Here is a 25,455-nt window from a genome sequence, read left to right as displayed (position 1 = left end):
CCTGCAAAAAATGTATACGCACGAAACCAACTTTGTTGTAAGTATTAGGCTTCATTAGAGTTTTTCCCTTAAAGTTTTATTGAAATGAAATCTATGTTGAACCCGTTATTCATCTAAACATTTTGCACCAACACATTCAACGTTTTCACAGTACATCCCCTGTCGACGCTACATGTCTTGCATTGCTCTTCTAACCATTGCGGGATTGTGACGAAGAACATCCATCTCATGATAAACATGTGCCTGCAAGTAACCAAGGATGTGTTCAACCAAAATTGCAGCTTGACACCAGTTATGTAACATTCACTCGCGAAAAAAAAATATCAGAACGGTACAATTTCACTGAAATTTGCAGGGCAAAACTCTGATGAAACCAAAACCTTACAACAAAGTGGGTTTCTTGCTTGTGAATTTAAATCTAGAAACTTTGAAAAAGTAGGTTTTGTACCTTTCGCATTTGATGGGCCATAACTCTGTGACCCGTGGCAATTGTGACGTAAGCAAGGTGCCAAATTAAGTTGAGATACTCAATTATGTGAAATAGAAATCACTAGAATAAATCATGTATTCTTGATAAAGCTGACCTTTGAACTGCGGTTACCCTTTTTTAGAAACACCCTGACACACACACACATATATATAGATATACAGTGCGTATATAAAAAAAGTTAACACTTAGAAAAAATCCTGTAAAATTATACATTTGTTATATCCTAAAGATTTTTCCACATTTTAACATTGGTACAGGTCCATTTAAGCAAATTACGATATAACTGTCGAAAAATATTTCCGCTTGAGTGCGCACCACTGATTTTTGGAAAGTTAGTGAAAAATGATTTGCGCAGAACTTTGAAATAGTTATGCAAATAAAAGTAGACCTTAATCATGAAGAACACGTGGAATTTAGCTAATGAAATTGATTTGAAGATATCTTTTACCTTTTTTAACTTGTTTCCTTGCCCAAAACACTTCGAAACGTGCATTGCGCCCCTCCCCACTCCCCCACACACCGAGGCCATCGTGTCGATATTTACTTTACACTGAGCTGTGATTTACATGAAATGGCTTAGGCTTGATTTTCATTTTGTTGATCATTGTCAAGCTTGGGAAAAATGTGGAGAAACAAGTATTAAACGAAAAATGAAATGTAAACCCACTTTAAATGATAAAAACTTAATGAAAAAATGCTGGAGATGTCTGATATAAACGTTTGTTCAGATTCAGTTATGTCCTCAAATCCAGCTGGCACAAAAAAGGTAAAGGTTGTGCCTACTAAGTGTTGAAATTTCAATTTGGGTAGCAAAACTGTTACAAAATGCTTGAATGTATCCGTTTAATTTCAATTGACTAAAAGTGCAAGGAAAATGCATGAGAAATGTTTCGCAGGGTAAGTTTGATTTCGCCCTTTCCCCTTAATACAGCGTGAAAACTAGCATTTTTGCGCAAACAGATTTCTACGAGCTTCACAAAAATGGATAGTGCTCACTCAAGTGTAACATTCTGTCAAAACTTTTACTTTCATTGGATAGATGAGACCCAAACCCAAGATTATATGTGAAAAAAATACACACATGTTGTATATTTTTTAATTCCCATGGCTTTTTCAAAGTGTAAACTTTTTTTTTGATACGCACTGTATATGAATAGTCTGCTTCGGCATATGGAATAAAATATTCACAAATAGTTTAGTGAATGCCGTAGAATCTACGGTTTTATTTCTACTGCATTTACTAAACTATTTGTGAATATAATATATACATATATATATATATATATATAAATGAGGCAAAGTGGTAATGCATTTTACTTAGTTCCAACAGTTTATTTTGAATTCCAAATTTTCGACGTATATGTATATATATATATATAACTCGGCCTTCCCCGACTCGATGATGAATGGAGGTACTAGATCAACCCCACAAAGAGTGTCATCCTTGTGCTTCATCAACATCTTCAAAGCAATGGTAACTAATGGCAGATCAACGGCGAACCAATCGCACAATTGTTTCCTCCCATAATCACTTTTGCATTGTCAAGACTGACAATCTCCAGTACGACTATGCCGCTGATGCCATCACCAAGGGATACAGAGCATTTCCTCCTTGGAACCTCTCCACTAGGAGCAAGGGTAATACCTCATGTCGCAAGTGAGTTGTGGAAAACCTTCTGTGTTCCAAGGATGATTTTTGGTTGTTCCAACATATAAATCTCCAGAGCAATGTTGAACTGCTTGGATCCACCTATTTAAGCAGATTCTGGGTCTACTAACAAATCTGCCGATGAAGCGGTAACAGACATCTTCTTAGTAAGCCTCACGATCATCCGGGAAAAGCTTCTACTCTTGTGGCAGATCTTAAGCACCAAGTTGAACAGTATGGAGCGGAGGATGCTTCTTCGATCATGACATCTGTACCAAGGCCATCGTGTTGTTCTTCAGCAACTCGGCCTTCCCCGACTCTATGAGCTTGTAAGGAAACCCCCAGGCTACCATCTTTGAAAGCAAACGGTTTAGACGACAGTGAAGCAGGCATCTGATACTAGACAGCCGGATGCAGTTGCCAATAGGGCTTCTCTGTCTTTATGGTCTCGGTCTCATAAGCCCAAGACCAAGCCGCCGAGGATCCGTAGCCTGGACACATTGCCAATCCAAGTCTGCGGACACCATCACTATCCGTGCCCAGAATATCTTGCTAAGTCTATCTAACTCAAGCCAGAGTTGCCAAGATCGGAAAATCAACCGATGACTGCTGGCATTTATCCATGCCCACCCATGAAGATGGCCAGCACCTCCATTGCATTGGGGAACACCTCCATTGTAGACAATTCTTAGGCCCCCGGTAGAAGCACCCCCCCCCAAAAAAAAATCGTTCTAGTCTAGAACCACACCATATTCGTAGTTGTTACGATCTTTCTTTTTTTATATTTTGAAATTATTTATTCATTTATTATTATTCATTTATTATTATTATTTATCTATTTTGGGGGATGCTTTTGTCATTTGTAAGGACCCCTCCCCAAGCTAGATAAACTTTTCCCCATGTGTTCTTCCTACCCCCTCCCTCTTCACAACCCCTACCCAAACCCCACCCAACCACCGCCCATTAGCCCCTTTCTCCACTGCATGCCGAAATTTTGCTGAATCAGGGTTTCAGCACAAACAAATATAAAGGGTATGAGGTCTGAGACTAAACACATGGAGATAATACATTGCTGATTGAATGTTGCATTACGTTAGTTTACAAGGTCAGACCCCTTAAGATTTATAAATTCTTTTGTTGCGTCTGGCGGCTACTACCCACCACCAAAAATATCTGGCAATAACCCTGATGCTAAGCAAGATAACATCCCAACGATTTCATAAAGTTTCTTTTTCAGCTATAGGCTAGCTTAATTTTGGGGATCCTTTTCAACGCCCTCCTGACCACCCCCACCACCGATGACCAGCCAGACGCGCATTTCCTTATACTTAAAGGTATTATTTAACTTTGTGAGCAGCCGATTTAAAAAATTCTCAAACCAAGAAAAAACATGTGTACAAGTACATGTATTAGGACTAAAAAAACCCTGAAAACAATCATTATTGAAAATGAAAAGCTAAAAATACAAGGCAAAACCCAATTTTTTAATAAGGCGTCTTTAAGACGCTTAAATGGAACACATAAGTGTATGGGATGAAATTAAGATGGTGTTTCCGGTCACTTTAAATTTCACGTTTTGAAGCACTAAATAAGGATTTTCGGATGCAATTTTTTCTGGGCTACATTTTTGTAACATATCACACACACAGGTGACAAGTGTGACCTTCTAGTTCAGATTTTTAAAAAGTCAAATCAATGTTAGCCAATCACTTTAAGGGGTATACATACTATATTACAATGAAGATGGAAATTGGTAACCTTCTCAGCTAGGCAGATGCTGCTGGCTCCCTTACTATTTTGTTGCCTAGTTGAACGTCTTTAAGACCTGGTATACCCAGTGTATCCATACTGCCACTAATAATTGCCATAATAATCTTTGCATGTTGTCTTGGTGATACCATCTTATGTGACCGCATACTTCGTGTAATAATCCTGTTTATTTGCTTTCATCTGTCACATTTTTTCTGTTTTATCCAGTGTATAAAACTGGATTTCCATGGATTTCCTATACTACTGATGCTAGCGTGGTGATATAAACCAATTTTATAATGCCAAGTTTGACGTGGAATCTTTCTCGCTAAGGATTATTTCCACCTAACCATTTTGAGTAAACATATTTGTTTCCAAATTGTATTTAATCTTCGAGCGACTCCATTTAAATAAATGATAATATAGAATTTGTATAGCGCACGTATCCACCTTTGCTAGGTACTCAAGGCGCTGTCATACAGTATTACCCCGGCTAAGCTAGTCTACCAATTGCGGTGCGCACAGATTTTTGAGGAATTACTCTCTGCCCATAGAGCTATAGCTCCATGCTCTGCCGGTACCCATTCACCTCACCTGGGTTGAGTGCAGCACAATGTGGGAAAATTTCTTGCTGAAGGAAAACACGACATGGCTTGGGATCGAACCCATGTCCTTCAGATTGAAAGACGAGAGTCTTCACCACTAAACCACGACGCCCCCATTTATGGTTATGAAAGTGGTACTCCGGGTCGGAAAATTATTGTATCTAAATAAATCGAGTAAAATTCACCTAGCAAAACCCTGAAAATTTAATCAAAATTTCATAACAAATAACAAAGTTATTGAATTTTTAAATTTAGCAATGTTTGGAGAAAACAGTTATATGCACACCCTCATAGATATGGAAATATGTGGGCTATGGAAATATGATGTCATGCCCCCTCTTTCCTTTTTTTAATGTTATAACATGAAGTCATAAACATTTCATATTTTCTTATGACACACAATTTGCAACAATGATTATCTTACAATTAATTCACTTGTCAATCCATTTTTTTTTTCATTATTGGAGGACAAAATATGAGAAATATATAATTTCATATAACAAAATACGAAAGAATAAGTGAGGATATTACATCATCAGCTTGCTCATTGTATATTCATGAATACATGAAATTTTGATAAAATTTTCAGAGTTTCAATTGTCTTATTTTACTTTCTCTGTTCAAATCATATTATTGTCAGCTTGGAGTACACCTTTAACAATTTTGTGATCGAATATTGAGGTGGCTGGTGAAAGTATTGAGTGAAAAGATTTTCAGCTGGTAATCTTTACAAGATCACGTAATCACTATAAGGTCACAAATAATTTCTGCTAAGAATAAAAGGTTTATTTAAAAAATACATAAGAAATTTATAAAATCATATCGTATTTTTTCATAAAGTTTTGCTAAGAATGCCGCGAAGACTGCCTCGACCAGAAAATATTGTATTGCAGAAAGAGTTGCAATAAATCGCAACTCCAAAAATCATGCACAACTTTTTCAACCAATCAACAGCGCGCATTTTTGACTTACGATTGATTTTTGACTTGCTTTTAAACGCAACTCTTTCTGCAACGGGCCCCTGGCCTAACAATTCTAATTTCATGCATAAATTAGCATACTCAAGGAAATCTCATATTTGTATCCCTATTTGTGTACTGGGGGGTACAGTGCATTCTACATATTCTTTGAGGGGGAAAACACATCTGGCAAACCTGGTCGCTTATCTACTTTTACTTTTAAGCGCATGATGCTGATTTTGAAATTGATTTTCATGACTTCATTTCGTGTCGGCTCATGCACGTCACACTTTGCAAAGTTATCAAATATATTTAGGTAGTTTAGATGATAGATTAGTGACTTTTTTAGTGTGCGGTGATTGATTGATCGGGTCTCGCCCATCGTAAACCCTCACTAATGTAACATTTTATGTATTACTTTCAGATATCAAACCTCCCGGGCATTTAGTATTGAGACATATAATTCATGCTTACAAAAACACAATTGTTATCATGTAGTTACGCAGTACATGTATATAAGTAGGCCTGTAGAACCTTGTTAGAAAGCCGTTCGAGTTTTTTTTTTCTTTTGATCAAACTTTAATGGATGCCCGTATATAAAACACAGACCAGCCCATTTCTCTTCTCTCCCTGAACCCCAACCCCTTTACTCTGCTCACCCTCCATCACACACCCACACACACACACACACACCCACACACACCACACCCTCACACCCCCACACACGCTCCCCCACCCCTTCTCTTTTTCTTGTTTTTATCTCTCTCACCCATGCAGCCATGTATAATGAATACAAAGCTTTTGTTTTCCACACGAAATTTAATGAGATTTTTAGCATTATGCTTCTTTCATTCTTCTATATTGGTTCAACTTTAACACTTTTCTGGGGTGGACTCTTTCTCTTGTGTTATCTCTCTCACCCATGTGCAATAATTAAAAAGCTCTGTTCTTCTCTCCTCGTTGCCCTCACTTTTTATTCTTTATATTAGCAGTCATGGCATTTATTAGTCAGTAAATATTTCAAAACACTACTTTGCTTTTCCAGGGGCTAATAAACATGGATATGAACGTTGTGCGTGGGATGCAAAAAATACGATTGTAAACTAAAATCAATTTGTCCACGTAGTTTTGTATAGTCATCGCATTTTCGCTGTCTTGAATAGTAACATAAGGGTATAAGTGTCAGACGTTTACTCAAAAGCGAAGGCAAAGGTCTCCATGTTGTACTTTTATTAGTTCAATTAAGCAATTTTCATGGCACAGTGCTATCTCAACATTGCTCCTTGCTTTAAAATCTAGTGTTTTCTTTTCTATTTTTTTTTTCTTATTCTTGAATGAAAGCACCGAAAAACATCAACCAACAACCTCTCATTTATATTCTGTTCTCACATTTGTTAAAAAGTATTCGAATTCTATATTATAATTCCCTTTTATTCCGCTATTCGGTTGCTTTCAACCTTAGCCAGCTTGCTCTTTCCATTTGCTATGAACCTTGATTTTCTTGTAAGACAGCTATAATCCTTGAGCACACACAACCATGAAAACGGTTGCCTGTTGCATGCCCCTCGTTTTTAAAATTTTCTCTCCCCCTCCCCCTCTCACCCTCCTTCTCTCCCCTTCCTCTCTCTCTCTCTTTATCTCCCTCTCTCTCTCTCTCTCTTTCTCTTTCATCCTCCTTCATGCGCCCAACATCTTGTTTCGTTCAATATTTTTTTATCTCTCTCCATTTCAAGTTTGAGATCAATTTCATGAATCTTGCTATTAAAGCGGATCGCCACGCTTTTCGGCTGGGCACCGCGGACAAGCGATGTTAGTGGCTCTCAAAATTTGTTAAATTAATGGAATGTGCATATAAGAACAATTTACAAAGTCTGATAACATACAAAAGGCAGTTAATCACGTTCATTATTTATTTTTTTATGTGTTTATTTATTTTTTATTCATTTTTTTTTTGGGGGGATCGTCAAATTTTCAAATGCACCCACCTTCTTTAGTTTGGTTCAGGCAGCCATTTAGTACTTTTAAAGATAATTATAGAAATAGACACAAGGAACAATAATTGTGTGATTTAGGGGCGGCGGAGCGAATTTGAAAGTGGGGGGGGGGCACAGGGACAAAATGACACAATTTCTTTGAAAAGGGGCATTATCTTAAACATGGCCGTATGCAGAATTTTTTTGGCTTGGGGGCAACATGCGTAAACTTGTTGGGAAAAAAATAAAAAACGAGAGAACGAAGCGGCCGAGCTTATCATTGAGGCGCTTTTGCATTTTGGTAAGTTGGAATTGATGGATTTTTAGCATACTTTTGGTGAATTTTGTGAAAATCTTCAGTAAAATAATGTGAGTTTTCAAAATTTCGGGGGGGGGGGGCAACTGCTCCCCTGCTGCGTACAGTCATGATCTTAAAACAAAGAAAAAATGACTTATCAACCCCACACATGACTCATGAAACTTAAGGCACGTAGGATCATTTTTACAAGTTTTTTAATTCATAATGCACTTGCAGAAGGAAGCAGAACGGCCCTAAATAAAAAAAAAAAAACGGGCGCTCGTCGGGCATGAAAAGAGTGGTTTTTCAGGAAAACTTATGAAGAACAGGCACCTATGACAAGGCAAAGGGGCACTCGTTAAGGGCACAGAACACGTTCGGAGGGGGCACTTTTCTTATGTATAAAGGTGCACTGATACGAGAAAGGGCACCTATAAGAAGGCAAAGTGGCACTTGCTAACGGCATAAATAGGACCCGTCTCAGGTGAAAGGGGCACAAGACATAATCATGAGGGGCATTTTTCTTGGGTAAAAAGGGGCACTGAAAGCCACTGATTCGAGGAAGGGTACTTACAAGAAGGCAAGGGAGCACTTGCTCAGATATAAAACGGGTCATTCTGAGGTAAAAGGGGCACAGAACATGTTCGCGAGGGGCACTTTTGGGGGTAAAAAGGGGCACTGATACAAGAAAGGGCACCTATAAGATGACAAAAGTGCACTCTCTAACGGCGTAAAACGGGTCATTTTCAGGTGAAAGGGTCACAGAACACGTCCGTGAGGGGGAAATTTTGGAATTAAAAAAGGTACTTATACGAGAAAGGGCACTTGGTAACACCTAAACGGGTCCTCTTAAAGGGGCGCAGTACACGTTCGTGAGGAGCATTTTTCTTGCGTTAAAAGGGCACTTTATCAGTGCTTCAAAAAGTGGCGGGGGCACTGTGCCACCAGCCCCCTAGGATCGCCGCCCCTGGCGTGATTTTTAACACAGTCTAAGTTTGATAAACCTAACCAACATTACTTGATGTCTTTGGTGCAAAAAGGGTGGTTTCATCTTTCACACTGACACACGCTTGGAACGCGCTTTGAACTTCTTTGTTCTGTGAAACCCTCACCAGCCTTAGGTTCTCACTATCGCTTTCTCAGAGTTGAGTTTATTTATTTGTATTTAAGTTTAATGTTCCAATAATCTGAGTCAAGTTGCCCCAAAGGGTGTTCTTGTCATACTCTCCTTGAAATATTACATTTTTTATCCAAGATTTTTAAAATCCAATAATACTGAATTTTGATATCTCATCGTCTCATCTTTTTATAGATTATGGTTCTGAGAGCGAAATATTAAGTTTCCTTTCTCTTTTTTCTTGAACGAGTGGGTGCTGTTGCTTCAGCATTTTCATTCACTATTTTCAAGATCATAAGGCCAAGTTCAGGGTATTATTTGTTGCTTTCGATAATTTCTTTAATAATTTTGCTCCTTATAATTGCAAACATTTTGATAAATGATTGGATTGTCATTAGCGGTATATCACAACGTTCACAATCTCCAGTGTGTGTTTTTTTTTTAACAACCTGATAGTGTACTTGTATCTTCTTTTTTTTTCATTTTTATGATAGACATGCAAACAAAATAATCTCAAGTTTTGAAGGGTTAGTTTGTGTTTCCCGAGTATGTTCTCATTATTTCATATTCCAAGTGCTTAATAAAAATCATGAAATGTATCAAACGAGAATCTTTATTTCAATAAAATTATATTTCATTAAAAAATTGGGCATTGCCTCGTGCAGTGCTATTTTACTGGACAATACAAATGAAGATAACAGCTAAAGTTTCAATTCCGATTTGGCGGAACTTTTTTCATACTCAATTTCTTCTAACGTGGTATCACTAACATGGTCAACGTTAAAGTCTGATGTGCGCGAGGTCAACCAACTGTCATACAATATAGCTTAGGCTACATCTGGTTATAAGTTAAAGGTTTCTTTTTCATAAAAACAATGCGCAGATTTTGTATTAAATGAAATAAAGGTCTCTTTTCCATAAACCTACTTTTACCCGAGAACACCGGGTTATCAAGTTATCAATCATAGTTTTTTTTTGCCCCGTGTTTAAATCAATGTTGGAACTGTGCTTATCTGAGGTTTATTTATTTTAGCGGTAAAATATTAAGGTCTTGTAATTTGTGAATCAATAATTTAATAATCATGACAGAATGACAATCAAAGTCGCTCCACAGGTGAGCGGGTGAGATCCCCCCCCCCTCTCTCTCTCTCTCTCACACACACAGACACACTCCCACACATGACTTTTCGATTCAGTTGAGAAAAAGTGACGTCACATTTCGGCGTGATTGCCCCCATGCCATATCAACATTATGGCACTGCCCTTGCTTGAATGTGTCATGTGTACACGTGAAAATGATGTCATTACATTTCCCAAACTCTCGATGGTTATATTTTTTATGAAACGTTAAAATTATAATAGCGTTTAAAAAGTTATTGGAAACTGCGTTTAGGTAATAAGTTTTTAAATTACCTCTTTTTATGGGAAGTACTTTGACTCTCTGTTTATAAAACAAAGAAGCATAATATTTTTCCACATTCTCATAGTCCTTTATGTAGAATTTAGAAAACCGAGAATGAAACAATCGTTATTGAGATAATTGAATATATTGCTAAAAATATTTCTCATTGAACGCAGATATAAAGATTTTCATTTGGTTTGATCAACATATATAATAAGATAATGTTCGAACGTGAGTAAAGTCTGGAATCACTTTCGAGAATTTTACAAATTTTTTATATGCATAGTTCTTATAAAATAATGAAATACGCGGAAAATAAACAATGCATAGTAAATCGGAATAATGTTGCTTGCAAAGGATACCTACAATTAAGAAACGCGTTGTACCTTAACATCATAGAGGAAAACGCTATTTTATTCTCTTTTTCATGACTTTACGATGAGAATAAGCAGGGCATGGGTCATCACTCACTCAATATCACCCTGATTTTACAACTAGATTTCTCCCGCCAAAATGTAGGGCAACATTTGCTATTATCGTATCGTGGCCTCCTTACCTGTCGTCTGCTGCACACAGGAGTCGGGCACATTAAATCGTTCTACGGCTAAAGTTACCTGACCAACACTAATATTTTGGCGGCAGAAGTGCCCGCGCACTTGTCGTTGAAGATTTGACCCAAATTCCAAGATTTGTTCTTCCACTTGAAGCTGTCTGCCCTGCCTCGTTTCCCCCATCTTGATTTGCATTGTTACACGCGACCAGGAAAGGGCTTGTTTGGACGTAATTAGGGCATGGAATTCATCTAGGCCGAATAGGCCTCTCACTATCTATCGGTCATGGGAATGCCCAGGGGGATCTTAACGTGATCAAGACGCCACTAGAATTTGGTGACACTAGGCAGTTTTCTCGCCGCTATGCAGAACGCTTTCAGGAACATAGAAACTGCATTGTCAAATGCCTTTCATAACAAAGGTCAACCACGAAATCTTTGTCAAAAATTGGTGGATAAAAACAGCAGTTTCGTCCTGGACTCTGAACGAACGACATTATTTGCAATTATTTTGTCAGCTCCGAAACTTTGGACGAAACTGCTCTTCCGGTTCACCAATTTTCGACAAAGACCTCCAAACGGTTAACGGGCATTTTCAATATATTTTCTATGTTCTTGAAAGCGTTCTGCGTCGCAGTGCGGAAATTCCTTTTTACTGTGTTTTGCGGAGTATTACATGACTGTGTTCAATCTTATAACCTTGCTGGGAGTGGGTTACTCACATCGAAAAGAAGCGCTTCAATTAAACGAGAGTATTAATCTCTTTGTTTCATGGATGTGATTTCATGTTTTTGTTTGTTTCTTAACAAATATATGTTTGTATAAAAGTGAAGTGTTTTGAATCTCATTATTATAGACAAAAACAGAGCATAAACAAATGGACAATGCGCCGTTGATGAAACGGAGAGTGTTTTTAACATTTCAATTCTGATCAAGCTATTTTATGATTGCAAATTAATACTATGCATGGGGCACCAATGTATGAAAGAAATCATTCAAAACCGATTTTTAATCAGAGTGGCTTATATAATTGCAAAATGCAGTATATTTGTATAGATAAATCTCCACTTAACAAGTATTAAGTGTACTTAGAATTGATTGAAAATCATTCGTCTAAAGGAAGATAAAAATATCACAAACAAATTTATTAGAGAAATACATAAAATGTACCAGCGAAAACAACCTATTAAACTTCGAACACAAATTTTGAAGAGTCGTATGACTGCTTGTGTATGTAAACTGATAATCAGATGCACTAAATAATTATTAATCGAAGAATTATATCGTATATGTTTTTGCTGTAATGTTAGAAATACAACACCTTGTTATTAAAAGAGTTTTGGTAGTTTGTTTAATTTTGTTGTCCCATTTTAAAGAATGAAGGAAGCAGATGGTAATGATATCAGATTGTCAGACGTAACAGAAAATTCGGCACAAATTACGATGTACTAAAGAACAAAATGTTATCAAAATAAAAACGCTATTGTTTCCCCTTTTTTAGTTTGTATGGATGCGTTGAAATTAAACAAATTTACGGAAAGGATATTGAGTCTGTACAACAACAACAATATATAGTAAAGTAGTGTATCGTCGGATAGTGATTTGATGATGTTTATAATCTACATCATTCTCTATAAGAGCATTCAGTTTGAAACCAGGAAAACTCCGCACCATAAAAGCGCGGGAGAGAGTATTGGCATGTGGAAGAAATTATTTTTGGATGTCGTGGAACGCCCTAGGGTATCGTCTGCGCACGGTAACGAGTGTCCCACTTGGTCGTTCGTCCGGTCTCTTGACACATTTCTCATTAAGATTCCTCGCACGCCTTGACCAACCACAACATAGCACATAAAAGAAAAGGAGACAAAGAATGATATGAAAAGATGGAGCGAGATAGAAAGGGGAATCATCTTTAGATGAAAACAAACAAAACAAGAAACTGTTTTAAAATAAGGACAGAACTATCGTAATTAATTACCCCTGTACCCGAAGTCAGTTGTCATTTCTTGTGCTAGTAAGGGGCGAAGTTACTTGATTTATTTTGCTGTTTGCGATGCATAAAAAGCAGAGTTCATCGACTTACAGATCATGTTCTTGATGAAACCATGGACCTAGGTCCATAATGAAACGCGGTGAAATATTGCCTGGAAAGTGACTCAAATTGTTTTAATATGTAAAGTAAAGAGTGAGTTTGGAATGGAAATGTGTATTTTCACAATTTTTTTGTAGATCGCGAGTAATTTCGAGATTAATGAAAAAATAACACATTTACGCTGTAAAATGACTTCAGATTAACCAGTTTATTTATAGACCAAGGTGAGAACATTTCATTAACTTTGAAGAGAGTGTTGCTATCATAACTGAAGTCTAATATCGTTTCCTAAAGAAAATCGCTTCCAAGATAATTTCCACCATAAGAAGTACATCCACATACCTTGACGTCTGTATTATATACTATACTGTGCTACTTCTTTTTTTTCCAACTGCTGTGACTTATACGAGTACTGGGCCCCGTCTTACAAAGAGTTACGATTGATCTAATCAATCGTAACTCTATGAAAATCCATCAGTGTCATAATTTTTTCTACAGGAAATTTGCAAAATGTCCTTTGTAAACAAAGGAGGACGCACCAAATTGTCAAGAAATCAATGGATTTATGGATATACATTCATATCTAGAAAATCTTTTGAACAAACATGAATTTTATATGTTGACTTTGCTGGCTTTCCATAGTTGCGATTGATCCGATCAATCGCAACTCTTTGTAAGACGGGCCCTACTGCTACCATACCACCATACCAACGTCACCGTCATTATCATCATCATTTCTATTATTGTTCCTGCTGCTACTCCTACTACTACTACTACTACTACTTCTACTACTACTACTTCTACTACTATACTACTTCTACTACTACTACTACTACTACTTCTACTACTACTACTACTTCTACTACTACTACTACTACTATTCATTCTACTACTATTACTACTACTACAACTTCTATCACCCTTACTTCTAATACTGACATTACTTTTCATGTACTACTACTACTACTGCTACTACTACTACTACTACTACTGCTTCTACTACTACTACTACTACTACTACTACTCCTACTTCTACTTCTAATACTTCTACTACTACTTCTACAGCTATTACTTCAATACTACTTCTACTATACTACTACTACTTCTACTACTACTACTACTACTACTACTACTACTACTACTACTACTACTACTACTACAACTTCTATCACCCTTACTTCTAATACTGACGTTACTTTTCATGTACTACTACTACTACTACTGATGCTACTACTACTACTACTACTACTACTACTACTACTACTACTACTACTACTACTACTCCTACTTCTAATACTTCTACTACTACTTCTACAGCTATTACTTCAATACTACTTCTACTATACTACTTCTACTTCTACTACTACTACGACGACGACTCCTACGACGACGACTCCTGTTTGTCCACCATCACTACTACTGCTGCTGCTGTGGACAATGATGCTATTGTTGGTGCTGCTAATGCTTCTAATCCCAAGTAAATGCTTAAAACATGTATAGAAAAAGAGTACAAAAAAGGGAAAGAGCTCCATGTAAAATCTGTTAATGGTTTCAAAGTGAACGCCCTATAGAAGGGTAGCAGAAATTTGAAGTTGGATTGATGAAAGAAGAATTTATGGATATTTCTAAAGAGAAAACAGCTATTTTGATAAAGTTCGAGAGGAGCCCATCAACGGAAACCATTATAATATTAGAAAAATGCACATACATCTCATAGATCTTGTGCAAGTCTTCAATCAATAATAATGCCAATGAAGATCTCCAAAGCTCATATTAGCAAAGGTCATTAGACGTAAGTAACCTTGGGCTGCATTCACGAGAAGACCATTGCTTTCCAATTATCACCTTCGCATCACTACACGGCAGGCTAATCACTGCTATCATGGCTACCCGCCTCACATTAAGATATATGTTGTCAGATGGTAGGGAAATAATGACTTCTCGAATCGTAGTATAGAGTCCCATCAATTTAAGGTACACGCCAGTGGAATTCCTGGAAGAGCTATTAGCCTAGACCCTGGTGGAAACTCCGGTGTATGAAGGCAAGTACCATTTCATCGGAATTAATTCATTTGGGTTTATAGTGTACTGTTGATTAGTTTCTGTGGTTAAAGAGTTGAGGAAATGCACGTGACTGTAGATGGGCGTCACGTGACCTACAAGTGACCCAGTAGTTGAACGTGATAAAGGATAATGACCTCAGTCAGCAGGGAGGGGGGGCATTTGACGGTGTGTCTTGTTAATGAATTATTGGCAAATCTCAGCCAAACCATGGTCCGTACACCACTACGAATGACCAAACAGACGTGAGGATTTAAATAGCTCGTTATGGTTATCGTCGAAACAACTTGGCAAATGGGAATTTTGTTTTTCTATAATTGATAATTGATAAAGCAAAGCGCTCAATGACTAATTGTTGTGGGAGATGCAGCCTCAGTAATAAATTAATGTGCTATACCCCTGTTTAACAAAATCATGTCAACATGATTGACGTGTACCATGTGTACAAACCTCCAACAAATTGTTGGAATGAAAAAAAAAAACATTATTTTAATAAATAACTACAAATTTACACGTCAAATCCAAAGAATCTAGCTTATGTTGACATATTCGATGACGGAAAAGGGTCCAAACGTCTTGCGGTGGCGCCATCGTTGGCAAGATATATACGGATGGAAACCAATCCTAATAGTCACGTCACCGATGAATCAGATAAAATACAGGCGTCATTGAAAATATAAATTTGTTTAATCCCCAGATGTTTATTTATTAATAGGTTCTTTTCTGTGTAATGTAATCATCATTTGTTTCTATTGGCACAGGCATTCGTAACTGTAGACGTATTTAGGTCTGTTTGTGTAGACTACGATGTGGCGAAGTAGGATTAGGTTATAGTCGAGTTCGCGTATTCACTAGCACAAGGTCGTGGCCCGAATCTATTAAGGCCGATCTTCTTACAGGAGATGTTCTGCGTTACAGCAATGTGAGATTTCAAGCATAAAAAACCCTCGAGTATTATAGAACAGATCTGATTGACCGCATTGTATTCGTTAGGTGAAGGTTAAAGATGTGATTCGTTCTCTTTTACAATCCTATTCCATTTTTGTTTTAAATTATCATTTATATTATCACTAATATTAATTAATTGATTAATTGAATTGAATTTAATAAAGACCCTATTACATGAAGGAAATGTGATTTTGTGTTGATGTTTGCTGATATATTTACTACTTTTAAGCTTTAGTAAATTCTTTTTTTTTGCTCATTGCATCGCATTCTACATGTTGTACGTCTAGGGTAGATGTTAAAACACTTTCAATCAGTGTATGTTTTTTTTTTAAGCAAATCGTACGAAAATTAACCCGTATTCAATTTTGTAAATGTTGTGAGGCAGAAATTACATGCACTAAAACTACTATTATATGTAAATAATAAAAAAAATAATTTCACAACATTCGTCTTCTTTAGATATGAAAATACTAGATATATTTTTATACAGAGAAGATAAGTCTTATGATAGCACGTTAATTACTATCTGTGGTGGATTGACCGCGTTAGCATGATAAAATATGAGACCATATTTATCGCCTCCTAAGAATCAATGTCATTGATTCCGAAATATTACATTTCCACTCGGCCGTGCCGTAGCATGCAAAGCTTTCTCTAAACCCATTCCAGAAGTTAACACGTGACCCCTTAACGTCCATCTCGTGTGGGGGTCGTAGAATGGTCAGCTACGGTCACTCACATGCACGCCGTATAGCGAATTGAAGCTAGGGGCTATTTTGCTAACACTCCACGGTTGTCTGAGTATATTAACGCAGTTATATGAATGAGCTGTTGACGAAGCCTGATGTGAATTACACAACATGGCCACATTCCAGTCTTACTAAGGTTGATCCTTGTGTATCGAAATGTTCGTAAAATATACAAATAAATCATATTTATAGGAGTTTTTTTATTCCAATTATATTTAAAATTACACATCTATTTATATTTAATTTGAGGAACATTGAAATTCACTTAGAGATAATTCGAAAAGAATATTGTCAATTTAAGTAGATCGATGTAGGAGGAGAAGAAGAAGAAAAAAAAAGGATTGCACATTTCTAGGGTTACTTTGACACATGCAAAGTGGAACATTCGCATGATAAAACAAATACATCGTAAGCTCACTATTTCATCCCCAAAAATATGTATTATAGTAAAATACTTCTCTGTCGATCGATTTTTTTTCAGTAGTTTTACATGTACAGCATAATATGCAAATTGAAGACAAATTATGATTTTGTTGTATTTTCAGTGATATGAACTTGATTCTCCTAAAGTGTATTGAACTCCAGATAAACTATTTCATATTAAAAAAATTTCAATAATCACCTCTCTCATGCTACTTTCCAAGTTTCCAAGAAAGAGATTTGATATGCTGACAAAGCCATTCTAATTCCATAATTTAGTTTTTAAACACGGAAGCACCGAAACTCTGATTCAGAAAACCAACTGCAGGAGAGATTTGATACCAGCCCTTTGACAGATAATATATTCTATCTGTGTTTACTCCAGTAAATTGATTCTAGGTTTCTTGGAAAGCCGTGAGTAAAGGATATGAGTCAATATACCCTCTGCATCAGCGGATGATCAGTCAGCATCTTCTCATTTATTATCCATACCAAGCTTCGTCATCAATCATATTATGAAAGTCAAAAGGTCACTTTGTTAATCAAGTCGATATACAAAGCTATTGACCACTGTTAACCCCGTCGTGACTTAAAAATACATTCTACCAAGATGACAACAATTTGATGTTGATACAACTCTGGCTTGTTTGAATCATTTTCTATGGAATATTTTCTATGAACATTTTCTGTCCCTATTTTTAATCAATTAATTTTGTTTACTTTATAAAAAATGAAAGCACATCATCTCTTGCGGAATTGATGAAAATGCTTCACCATGTATTCTATCTTTCTTGAATAATACACGTCATTGGAATTATTTTAGTTTATTTCTAATTAGTCTTGATTGTGATATATATATTTTGGTCAACATTCATGTCAATTCCTATTAATTCTCTTTTGATTGTATTCATTTTCTTATTTCTTCAATATGTAAATCTTTACTGTTTCAAATTCCTGTTTAAAAAATGTTAATAAACATTTATATGATAAACGATGGAGGTATTGCAAGGAGCAGATACAGTTCGTGATTGTTGCATTTTTCCATAGCGAGCAAGTATCCCACTGTGATCACAATGTGTGATCACAGTGTGTTCACAAAGTGGACTATATGATATATTATTAACACTATTAAGGTGCTCAAATTCAACGGTGTGAAGATATTTTCACACTGTGTGATATCACATTGCGTTCCACACTGTGAACACACTGTGGCACACTCTTTGAGACACTGTGTTCTTTCCAGTAGGGAATTCTATTGGTGAAATCATTTTCAAAGCGATTTGGATGCAGCTATATCGCAGAGGAATCGAAAGTTTGTATCACAGATTGAAACATATAATTAATTTTGTTTATACAGTTTACTTTGCAAACGATTTCCTGAATGGACAGAAAGGGACTATATTTCTCAAATTAAGAGTGGTACCTAAACTTATTAGGGCAAAGCGCAGAAGTTAAATATTGTCTGGGTGTTTAAAGGTAAAGCACACCCAATAATTTTTTTTATTGGAATAAATAAAGAAAAATCAAGCAAGCATAATGTCGAAAATTTCATCAAAATCGGATGTAAAATAAGAAAGTTATGACATTTTAAAGTTTCGGTTATTTTTCACAAAACATTTATATGCAAAAATCAGTCACACGCAAATGAGAGAATCGATGATGTCCCTCACTCACTATTTATTTTGTTTTTTATTGTTTGAATTATACAATATTCAATTTTTACAAATATGACAATAAGGACCAACTTGACAGAACCATAAAATGTTAAACAATGGTAATTCCAAATGTTCAGGGAAAAATAAAACTTTGTTTCACATGACAATGGGGAGAAAATTAAAATATTTCATATTTCATATAATAAAATACAAAAGAAATAGTGAGTGAGTGATGTCATCAGTTCCCTAATTTGCATAACGACCGGTATGTGCATATAACTGTTTTGTGAAATCAAGCGAAATTTTGAAATGTCATAACTTTTTTATTTTACATCCGATTTTGATGAAATTTTCAGTGTTATGCTTGTTTGGTTTTTCTCTTCGTTTTCAAATCAAGTTTTTGTTGGGGTGGACTTGTCCTTTTATTTAGTGCGGGATTGTGGTTGAGATTTATTATACTTATAGTGCATGATTGTAATTGTTTTATTGTGAATACACTGTGAGAATAGTATCATGCGTAGGTAGGTAAGATAGTACACACACTACTGGAAGAACACAGTTTCACACAGTGTGTTCACAGTGTGGAACACAATGTGTAATCACCTTCACACTGTTGAATTTGAGCATTTCAACAGTGTGAATCACACTATACACATAGTCGACCATGTGAACACACTGTGAACAGGCACAAAGTCGTGGTGTCCACAGTGTGAACATATTTTCACACTGTTGAATTTGAGCATTTTAACAGTGTGAATCATATTTTCACATAGCCTACTATGTGAATACACTGGCCCGTATTCTAAATCAGGTTTAACTTAGACCACGGTCTAACTCTGTGCTAAAATTATGAAAAGCCATAAGTGTCAAAAATTTTATTACATTGTATGTTTCTTATGTTTGCTGTGCTCTTTCCTGATTCTTCAATGGTGAAGACAATTCTGTTATTCATACTTCCTCGAAAATTGAGAAAGATTTGAGAGTCAAATGAGCTGAAATATCATATATCTACTGTTAGTGAATTATGTCACAGTCGGCTATCCATACTTAAACCACAACTTTAAACCCGAGTTTAATTTAAACCCGACTTCAGAATACGGGCCGCTGTGATCACACTGTGAGACACTATGTTCTTTCCACCAGGGTACAATACACTTTTTTTCATATACTCCAGATAATGGTATGGTCAGTTGTGAATCTTCAAATCAAAACTTGATAAATCAGCTTTAATATGTTAATCAGACCACCATATTGTATTTGATGAGGAAATCTATAGTATTATGTTATTTTTGTTATTATTCATTTATTTATTTATTTATTTATTTGGGGGGGGGGGGGGGGCTATGGGTCAGCAGAGTTCTAAGTATATGATGACACATAAACAGCAACATACATATTGAAGCATACAAATTAGATATGCCAATGACAAGTCACTCTCCCTTTTCATCCTTTTTTTAATATATTAATTGAAAAACAACGTTCGCTTTATAATACGTTATGTTAAATATGTTAGAACGAGAGTCATTGGTGCACTTTTAATCGCAGCCCTGCTTGATGGAAAACATTTCCTGGAAAAGAATCTCCATTGTGGTCAACGGACTCGAGATGGCCATTAATAAATTTCAGTTGGTGAATGACTTATACACCCTGACGAAAAAATACAAGGCAAGTCAACAACCAAACAAAGCCTGAATGACACATCTCGCCCTTAAAAAATGAATTCGTATTCAACGTTTATAATTGATTAAACACAAAAGATGATTGGAAGGCGCGGAGGGGCTCCAAACATCGAACGATCATTTTTGTTCGTCAAATAGCTTATTCCGCCACGATCATTTTCCCACATGACTTTCATGCATCTTTTGTTTGTTTGGTGTGTATTTCTTGGAAACATCCCATACCTTTTTTGCTAACCAATTTTGGCGCGCGTTAATTTTATTATGGACATGGTTTTATTTAGCAAGTGGATGTGGACTGGATAGCGGCACAGAGATAATGCATCTCTATGGATAGTGGTCATCGCCCTTTTACCATATTTGTGGTTGTGGATTTTACACCACCAGATGTTATCCCTCTTTTATACAATTACAGTAAAATATATATCTAATATATATTCCATCGTTTAGTTTCCTAGACATATAAAACTGTCATAATGAAACCAGAGACACCTTAGTTTTTACATAGAAAAGAAAATTATCTGTAATTTTTTTAATTTTCCTCGACGTTAATATATTTGAGAATTCGTTAATGGTTTTATTCTATTTCATCTGAGCTGGTTGCTAAAAAGACTTGCGTGCAAAAAACGAGTGCAGTTCTTTTGCAAACCTAAATTAATGATATTAAGAATTCTTTTAACAACTTCATATTCATATCCCACGTATCTCTTCAAGTGTTCTATTTACTGAAACAACGTACATGCACATATAATTATGAATATGTATAGTCATGTCATAATTTAAAAGGCTCACTTCACCTTAAAAAAATAATAAAAAGCGCTCTTAAGAAATTTGTGGGCATCTTAAATGATGTTATTCTTTATTTTGATTTATATGATAAAATAGTAATAATGATGATAATAACAGTAATAACAATAATACTAATTATTGATATCATGTATATATTTCTATATATATATATATATATATAATAATGATTGATCTGATACCACATTGTAAACTAGAAGACGGAGGACCGTCGAAAATTCGAGTGAATAATAAAAACTTTATTGCCAATCAAAGCATTATCATCAGCATTATTTTAAATATTATTATATATATATATATTGTTTTATATAAATATATATATATATATATAAAACAATATATATATATTGTTCTCTTCATCCATTTCTTTACAATATTTAAATAAAAGAGTTGCCAAAGCTGTTGTACATGTATAACTTTACACATTTATATATATATATATATATATATATAGTGACTGCTTCAAACCCGAGTGAATTGTTTTCTATTCTGACTGTGACACGCTCATCTTATCATTGTATTAATGATGACGTTACCCATTGAATGATGACGTCGCACTTGGAGGTTTATAGCCGGATGTATCCATGTCAACGAGATTTTATCACTGTTTTGGATAATAGACCGAGTAACACGCACCACCTATGATTTTTACACTATGCTTGATAGAGCAGCTATACATTGTAATATTTTGTTTTTAACACTTGTTTTGGATTACAATAAAGTCATAAAGTTTGAAAATATATTATGAAGGATTGTATACGCGTAGTATACGAACAATGAACGAAGAAAGGAACATAAACAAAACATTCTTAATGCATCGAAAATACCTTTTAAAACTTAAAGAGAAACCTACTTAAAGTAGTTAAATGGGTGTTGTGGTGTTAGTCTGTAACCCAGCTATGGTATTTACAAATTGATTCAAAGATTAAATCAGGTCCTCATTCACGTCTTTCGGATGATGACGCTTAAGGGCGGCCTCCAGATAGTTGTAAATAAAATCATAATAATTATATTCTGATACATGTTTTTTTAATCAGAAAGCACATATACAGTTGTCTCGCATACACGGGAACATATACAAATATGATGTCTCTTGTAGAGGGGTATCATCTTTACAAAAGAAACACTAAACTTTCTTTATGTAGTCATGCGACCCACTCAGTACACATATATATTTATCTTCTGTCTATTTCAAATGACTTTATAGAAAGACAGCAGACATTCACATTTAATGGTAGTTTTGCAGCAATGGAAATTTATTGATCTTAAACATCAAACCAAAAATTTCACACGAAATATTCTACATGCATTATAATTGTCAAAACATTCCCCATTAGATAAAATCACATTTAATGCTCATTCCCTATAATTATCAACGTAACTATACACAACAAAAAAAGTAAGTCCCCCCATAAACAAACATCAATAATTTCGAAACCAATGCGAGTTTTTAATATATTTTTACATGAGTGTGTAGGTAATTTTATAAGCTACCCTCTGAGTAAATATTATGGACGTATTTTACGTCATGCTTCAGTGAGCACCGTCAGAAGGCAAAAATGTCACTTTTCAAAAGTCACAAGCCAAATATCATGACTTTGATTCCATTTTATTGGAACTAATTCCACATTCTCATCATGAAAAATAGTCAGAAGGCTTGTAAAAGGTACTTTCTAAAAGACGATACAACTTTTTTGGCTAAATTTCACGGTTGAATAAACACAAGTTCAAATTTGCTATAATTTGATTTTTTACACATTTCTATCAATAAAATGATAGAATATGATGACAGTTATTTTGGGAAGAGTATCTTCAACAATATTCATCGTTTCACGGTTCAATGAACATTTATTGAAAACAAAAAATACGATTTTCAAATATCATAGGCAAGTATTGTTACATTTTGGTAACTGAAAATGATATTTTCTCAACTTTTTCGTTATGTTCATGACCAATTCACATGCTTCAATGATTCAAAGGCGTTTAAATAAACATTCACGCTTGAATGAACATGTGGAATGCGATTAGCTCTTTTTTACGTTATTGGAAAAAATGCAATTTGTAACTATGGATATCTGTCACAAACCTCCTTGTATAGTTCATTTGATTTGATTTTTATGAAAATCCCGATGTTTAATGCGTCAGTGAGCACACAATATTCGAAAGTTATGCAAATGAGAAGAAAGTTCAAGGCCTTGGCCCCACTCTGTGCCGTATCGAATGGTTATTTTGGTGTGCGCGCCTTCTAGATACTGTTACTCTGAAGCCATGTGCGAAGTTTCATGAAATAACTGTTGGTAGAAGTAACAAAAACCGTCCATGAAACAAACCCTCATTTCATATTTGTTAAATTTTTTACTTCCTCTCTCATAGACTTGTGTACATTATGGGTGCATATGTTTAAGAATAAGTAACCCCCTTTTCAATATGGTGGAACTTTTTTTCAAGGCTGTCTTGAGCAATGTCATTTGGCAGTAATGTTTATCAACCTATGGGCAGAAGTCTGTGCAAAAATGAAATCGATTTGTTTATTTATGGATGAGTGAGCACGCATCGAAGTGGGAAAATTTGTATTGTCAATTTCACAGACTCATTTTAAAGGGTAATAAAGTGAATATTGGGGGCAAATTCGGTTTCAAATGTGACTTTAATTGCTGTTGTTTTCATCATCCATCATTCTATCACCACACACTTTCCGAACTTTAAACATTTTCATGGTTAAGCGAGCACATTCGAATCACCTCTTTATACTGCATAAATGTATTATTTTCCTATAACAATTTCTCATGATAAGTTTAATTTATGGACAAATCAGTGGTGGATCCAGACTTTTAATATGGGGAAGCCACCAACATTTTCAAATTTTAACATGATCTAACAAGTTGTAGAAGATACTATCATATACCTCTATGATGATAAGGCACAATACAGGGCCGCGGAACGGTTTTCAAAGTGGGGGGGGGGGGGGGCTGACCATGCAAAAAAATCATAATCGTATGGTCATTTCTACATTTTTGTACATGCTTTTGGAAAAAAGTGGGGGGCTGAAGCCCCCCCCCCCCCGCTTCCGCGGCCCCTGCAATACATTGTGCTCACTCAAACATGAACATACGATATCAAAATTGTGTGTGGAGTGGCTAAATGATGGATAGTAAAACAGCATAGCACCATAAAATTCACCTAAAAACAACATTTGCCCAACTTTGTATTTGCACAATCTGAGAAACGACTTTTGTGACTTTTAAAAATAGTCATTTTTAATTCAATCTTTAATTACTCATGCATGACTCAACCGATCAATCTCAATTTCCTCCAGGAGTTGCTTAATGACTGTAGAAAATCACCTACAAAATATCATATCTCAAAATAATTCCGTTCAAAAGTTACAGCAATTTGATTTAGGGGGGACTTATTTTTGTTGTTGTGTATATGTATGAGAAAGTGATGCCAGACATTGATAACAATTTAATAAAAGTCTTGCCATGTTAATCGCAGTTGAATATTTATTTAATTTTAAAAGTATAAAGACAATATTCACAAATATCCATGGATGAATATGACTTTTTTTTCTTTCTTTCTTGTAGTGCCAAAATTACGTAAGAGAAGGAGGATAGAAGATGCAGAGTCCGCCACACCGCTGGCTATTGGATACTGGGGCAAACCACCAACGCTAGAGGGCGCCAAATTCGATTTTCTTTGCATCCATGCAACTCTACGATCACTCAAACCAGATGGTCCAACATTCAAAGAGGGTAAGTGGTGACCCGAATTTCAGTAATTCACGACAAAACGTGACACGAATATTGCTTTAAACATATTTTGTTTTCTTAGACAATGCGTGAGTACTTTAGCCAAAACATTACAAATAGAAAGTGATCATGATAAGGGGGAAAGAAGAATGGACTCATTAATCCAAAACAGTGGACTCATGAATAAAATAGCGGACTAAACCACGGCAACAGGCGTCAGTTTAGCGCACTGTGACCAAAGCAAGAAACAAATATATTGATGGTTCCTATACAAGCCGTCCAAAGGCATTAAAAACGTTTAAGCTTTCAATTCTTCCAAAATGTCGACATTAATAAATTTATCAAAATGTTGCAGCATTATAATGGATAAGTTTAATAAAATAATGAATAAAATATTTTTGTTAACATTTTCTTTTTGAAGACACGTTCATGGAACAATCGTTAGGTAAAGGGAAATTAGTCTTCTCTCTAACTTTTTAAAATCAATTTTGTGATTCATTCTTATGC

At 35.6% G+C, this 25,455-nt stretch overlaps 1 protein-coding gene across 1 annotated transcript in view; it reads left to right on the top strand.

Moving 5' to 3' along the window:
• Positions 1–2,059: 2,059 nt before the first annotated feature.
• Positions 2,060–25,455, top strand: part of LOC135158014 (acidic leucine-rich nuclear phosphoprotein 32 family member E-like) — a 28,751-nt gene continuing 5,355 nt past the window's right edge. Inside the window, exons 1-2 of the mRNA XM_064115253.1 lie at positions 2,060–2,147; positions 24,784–24,951. Of these exons, the coding sequence (XP_063971323.1) occupies positions 2,060–2,147; positions 24,784–24,951 (256 nt within the window). The remainder of the gene's footprint in view (positions 2,148–24,783; positions 24,952–25,455) is intronic.

Source organism: Lytechinus pictus, unplaced genomic scaffold (assembly GCF_037042905.1).
Source record: "Lytechinus pictus isolate F3 Inbred unplaced genomic scaffold, Lp3.0 scaffold_25, whole genome shotgun sequence".
In the NCBI taxonomy this organism is placed as follows: Eukaryota; Metazoa; Echinodermata; class Echinoidea; order Temnopleuroida; family Toxopneustidae; genus Lytechinus; species Lytechinus pictus.
This window is presented reverse-complemented; position numbering and strand designations above follow the sequence as displayed.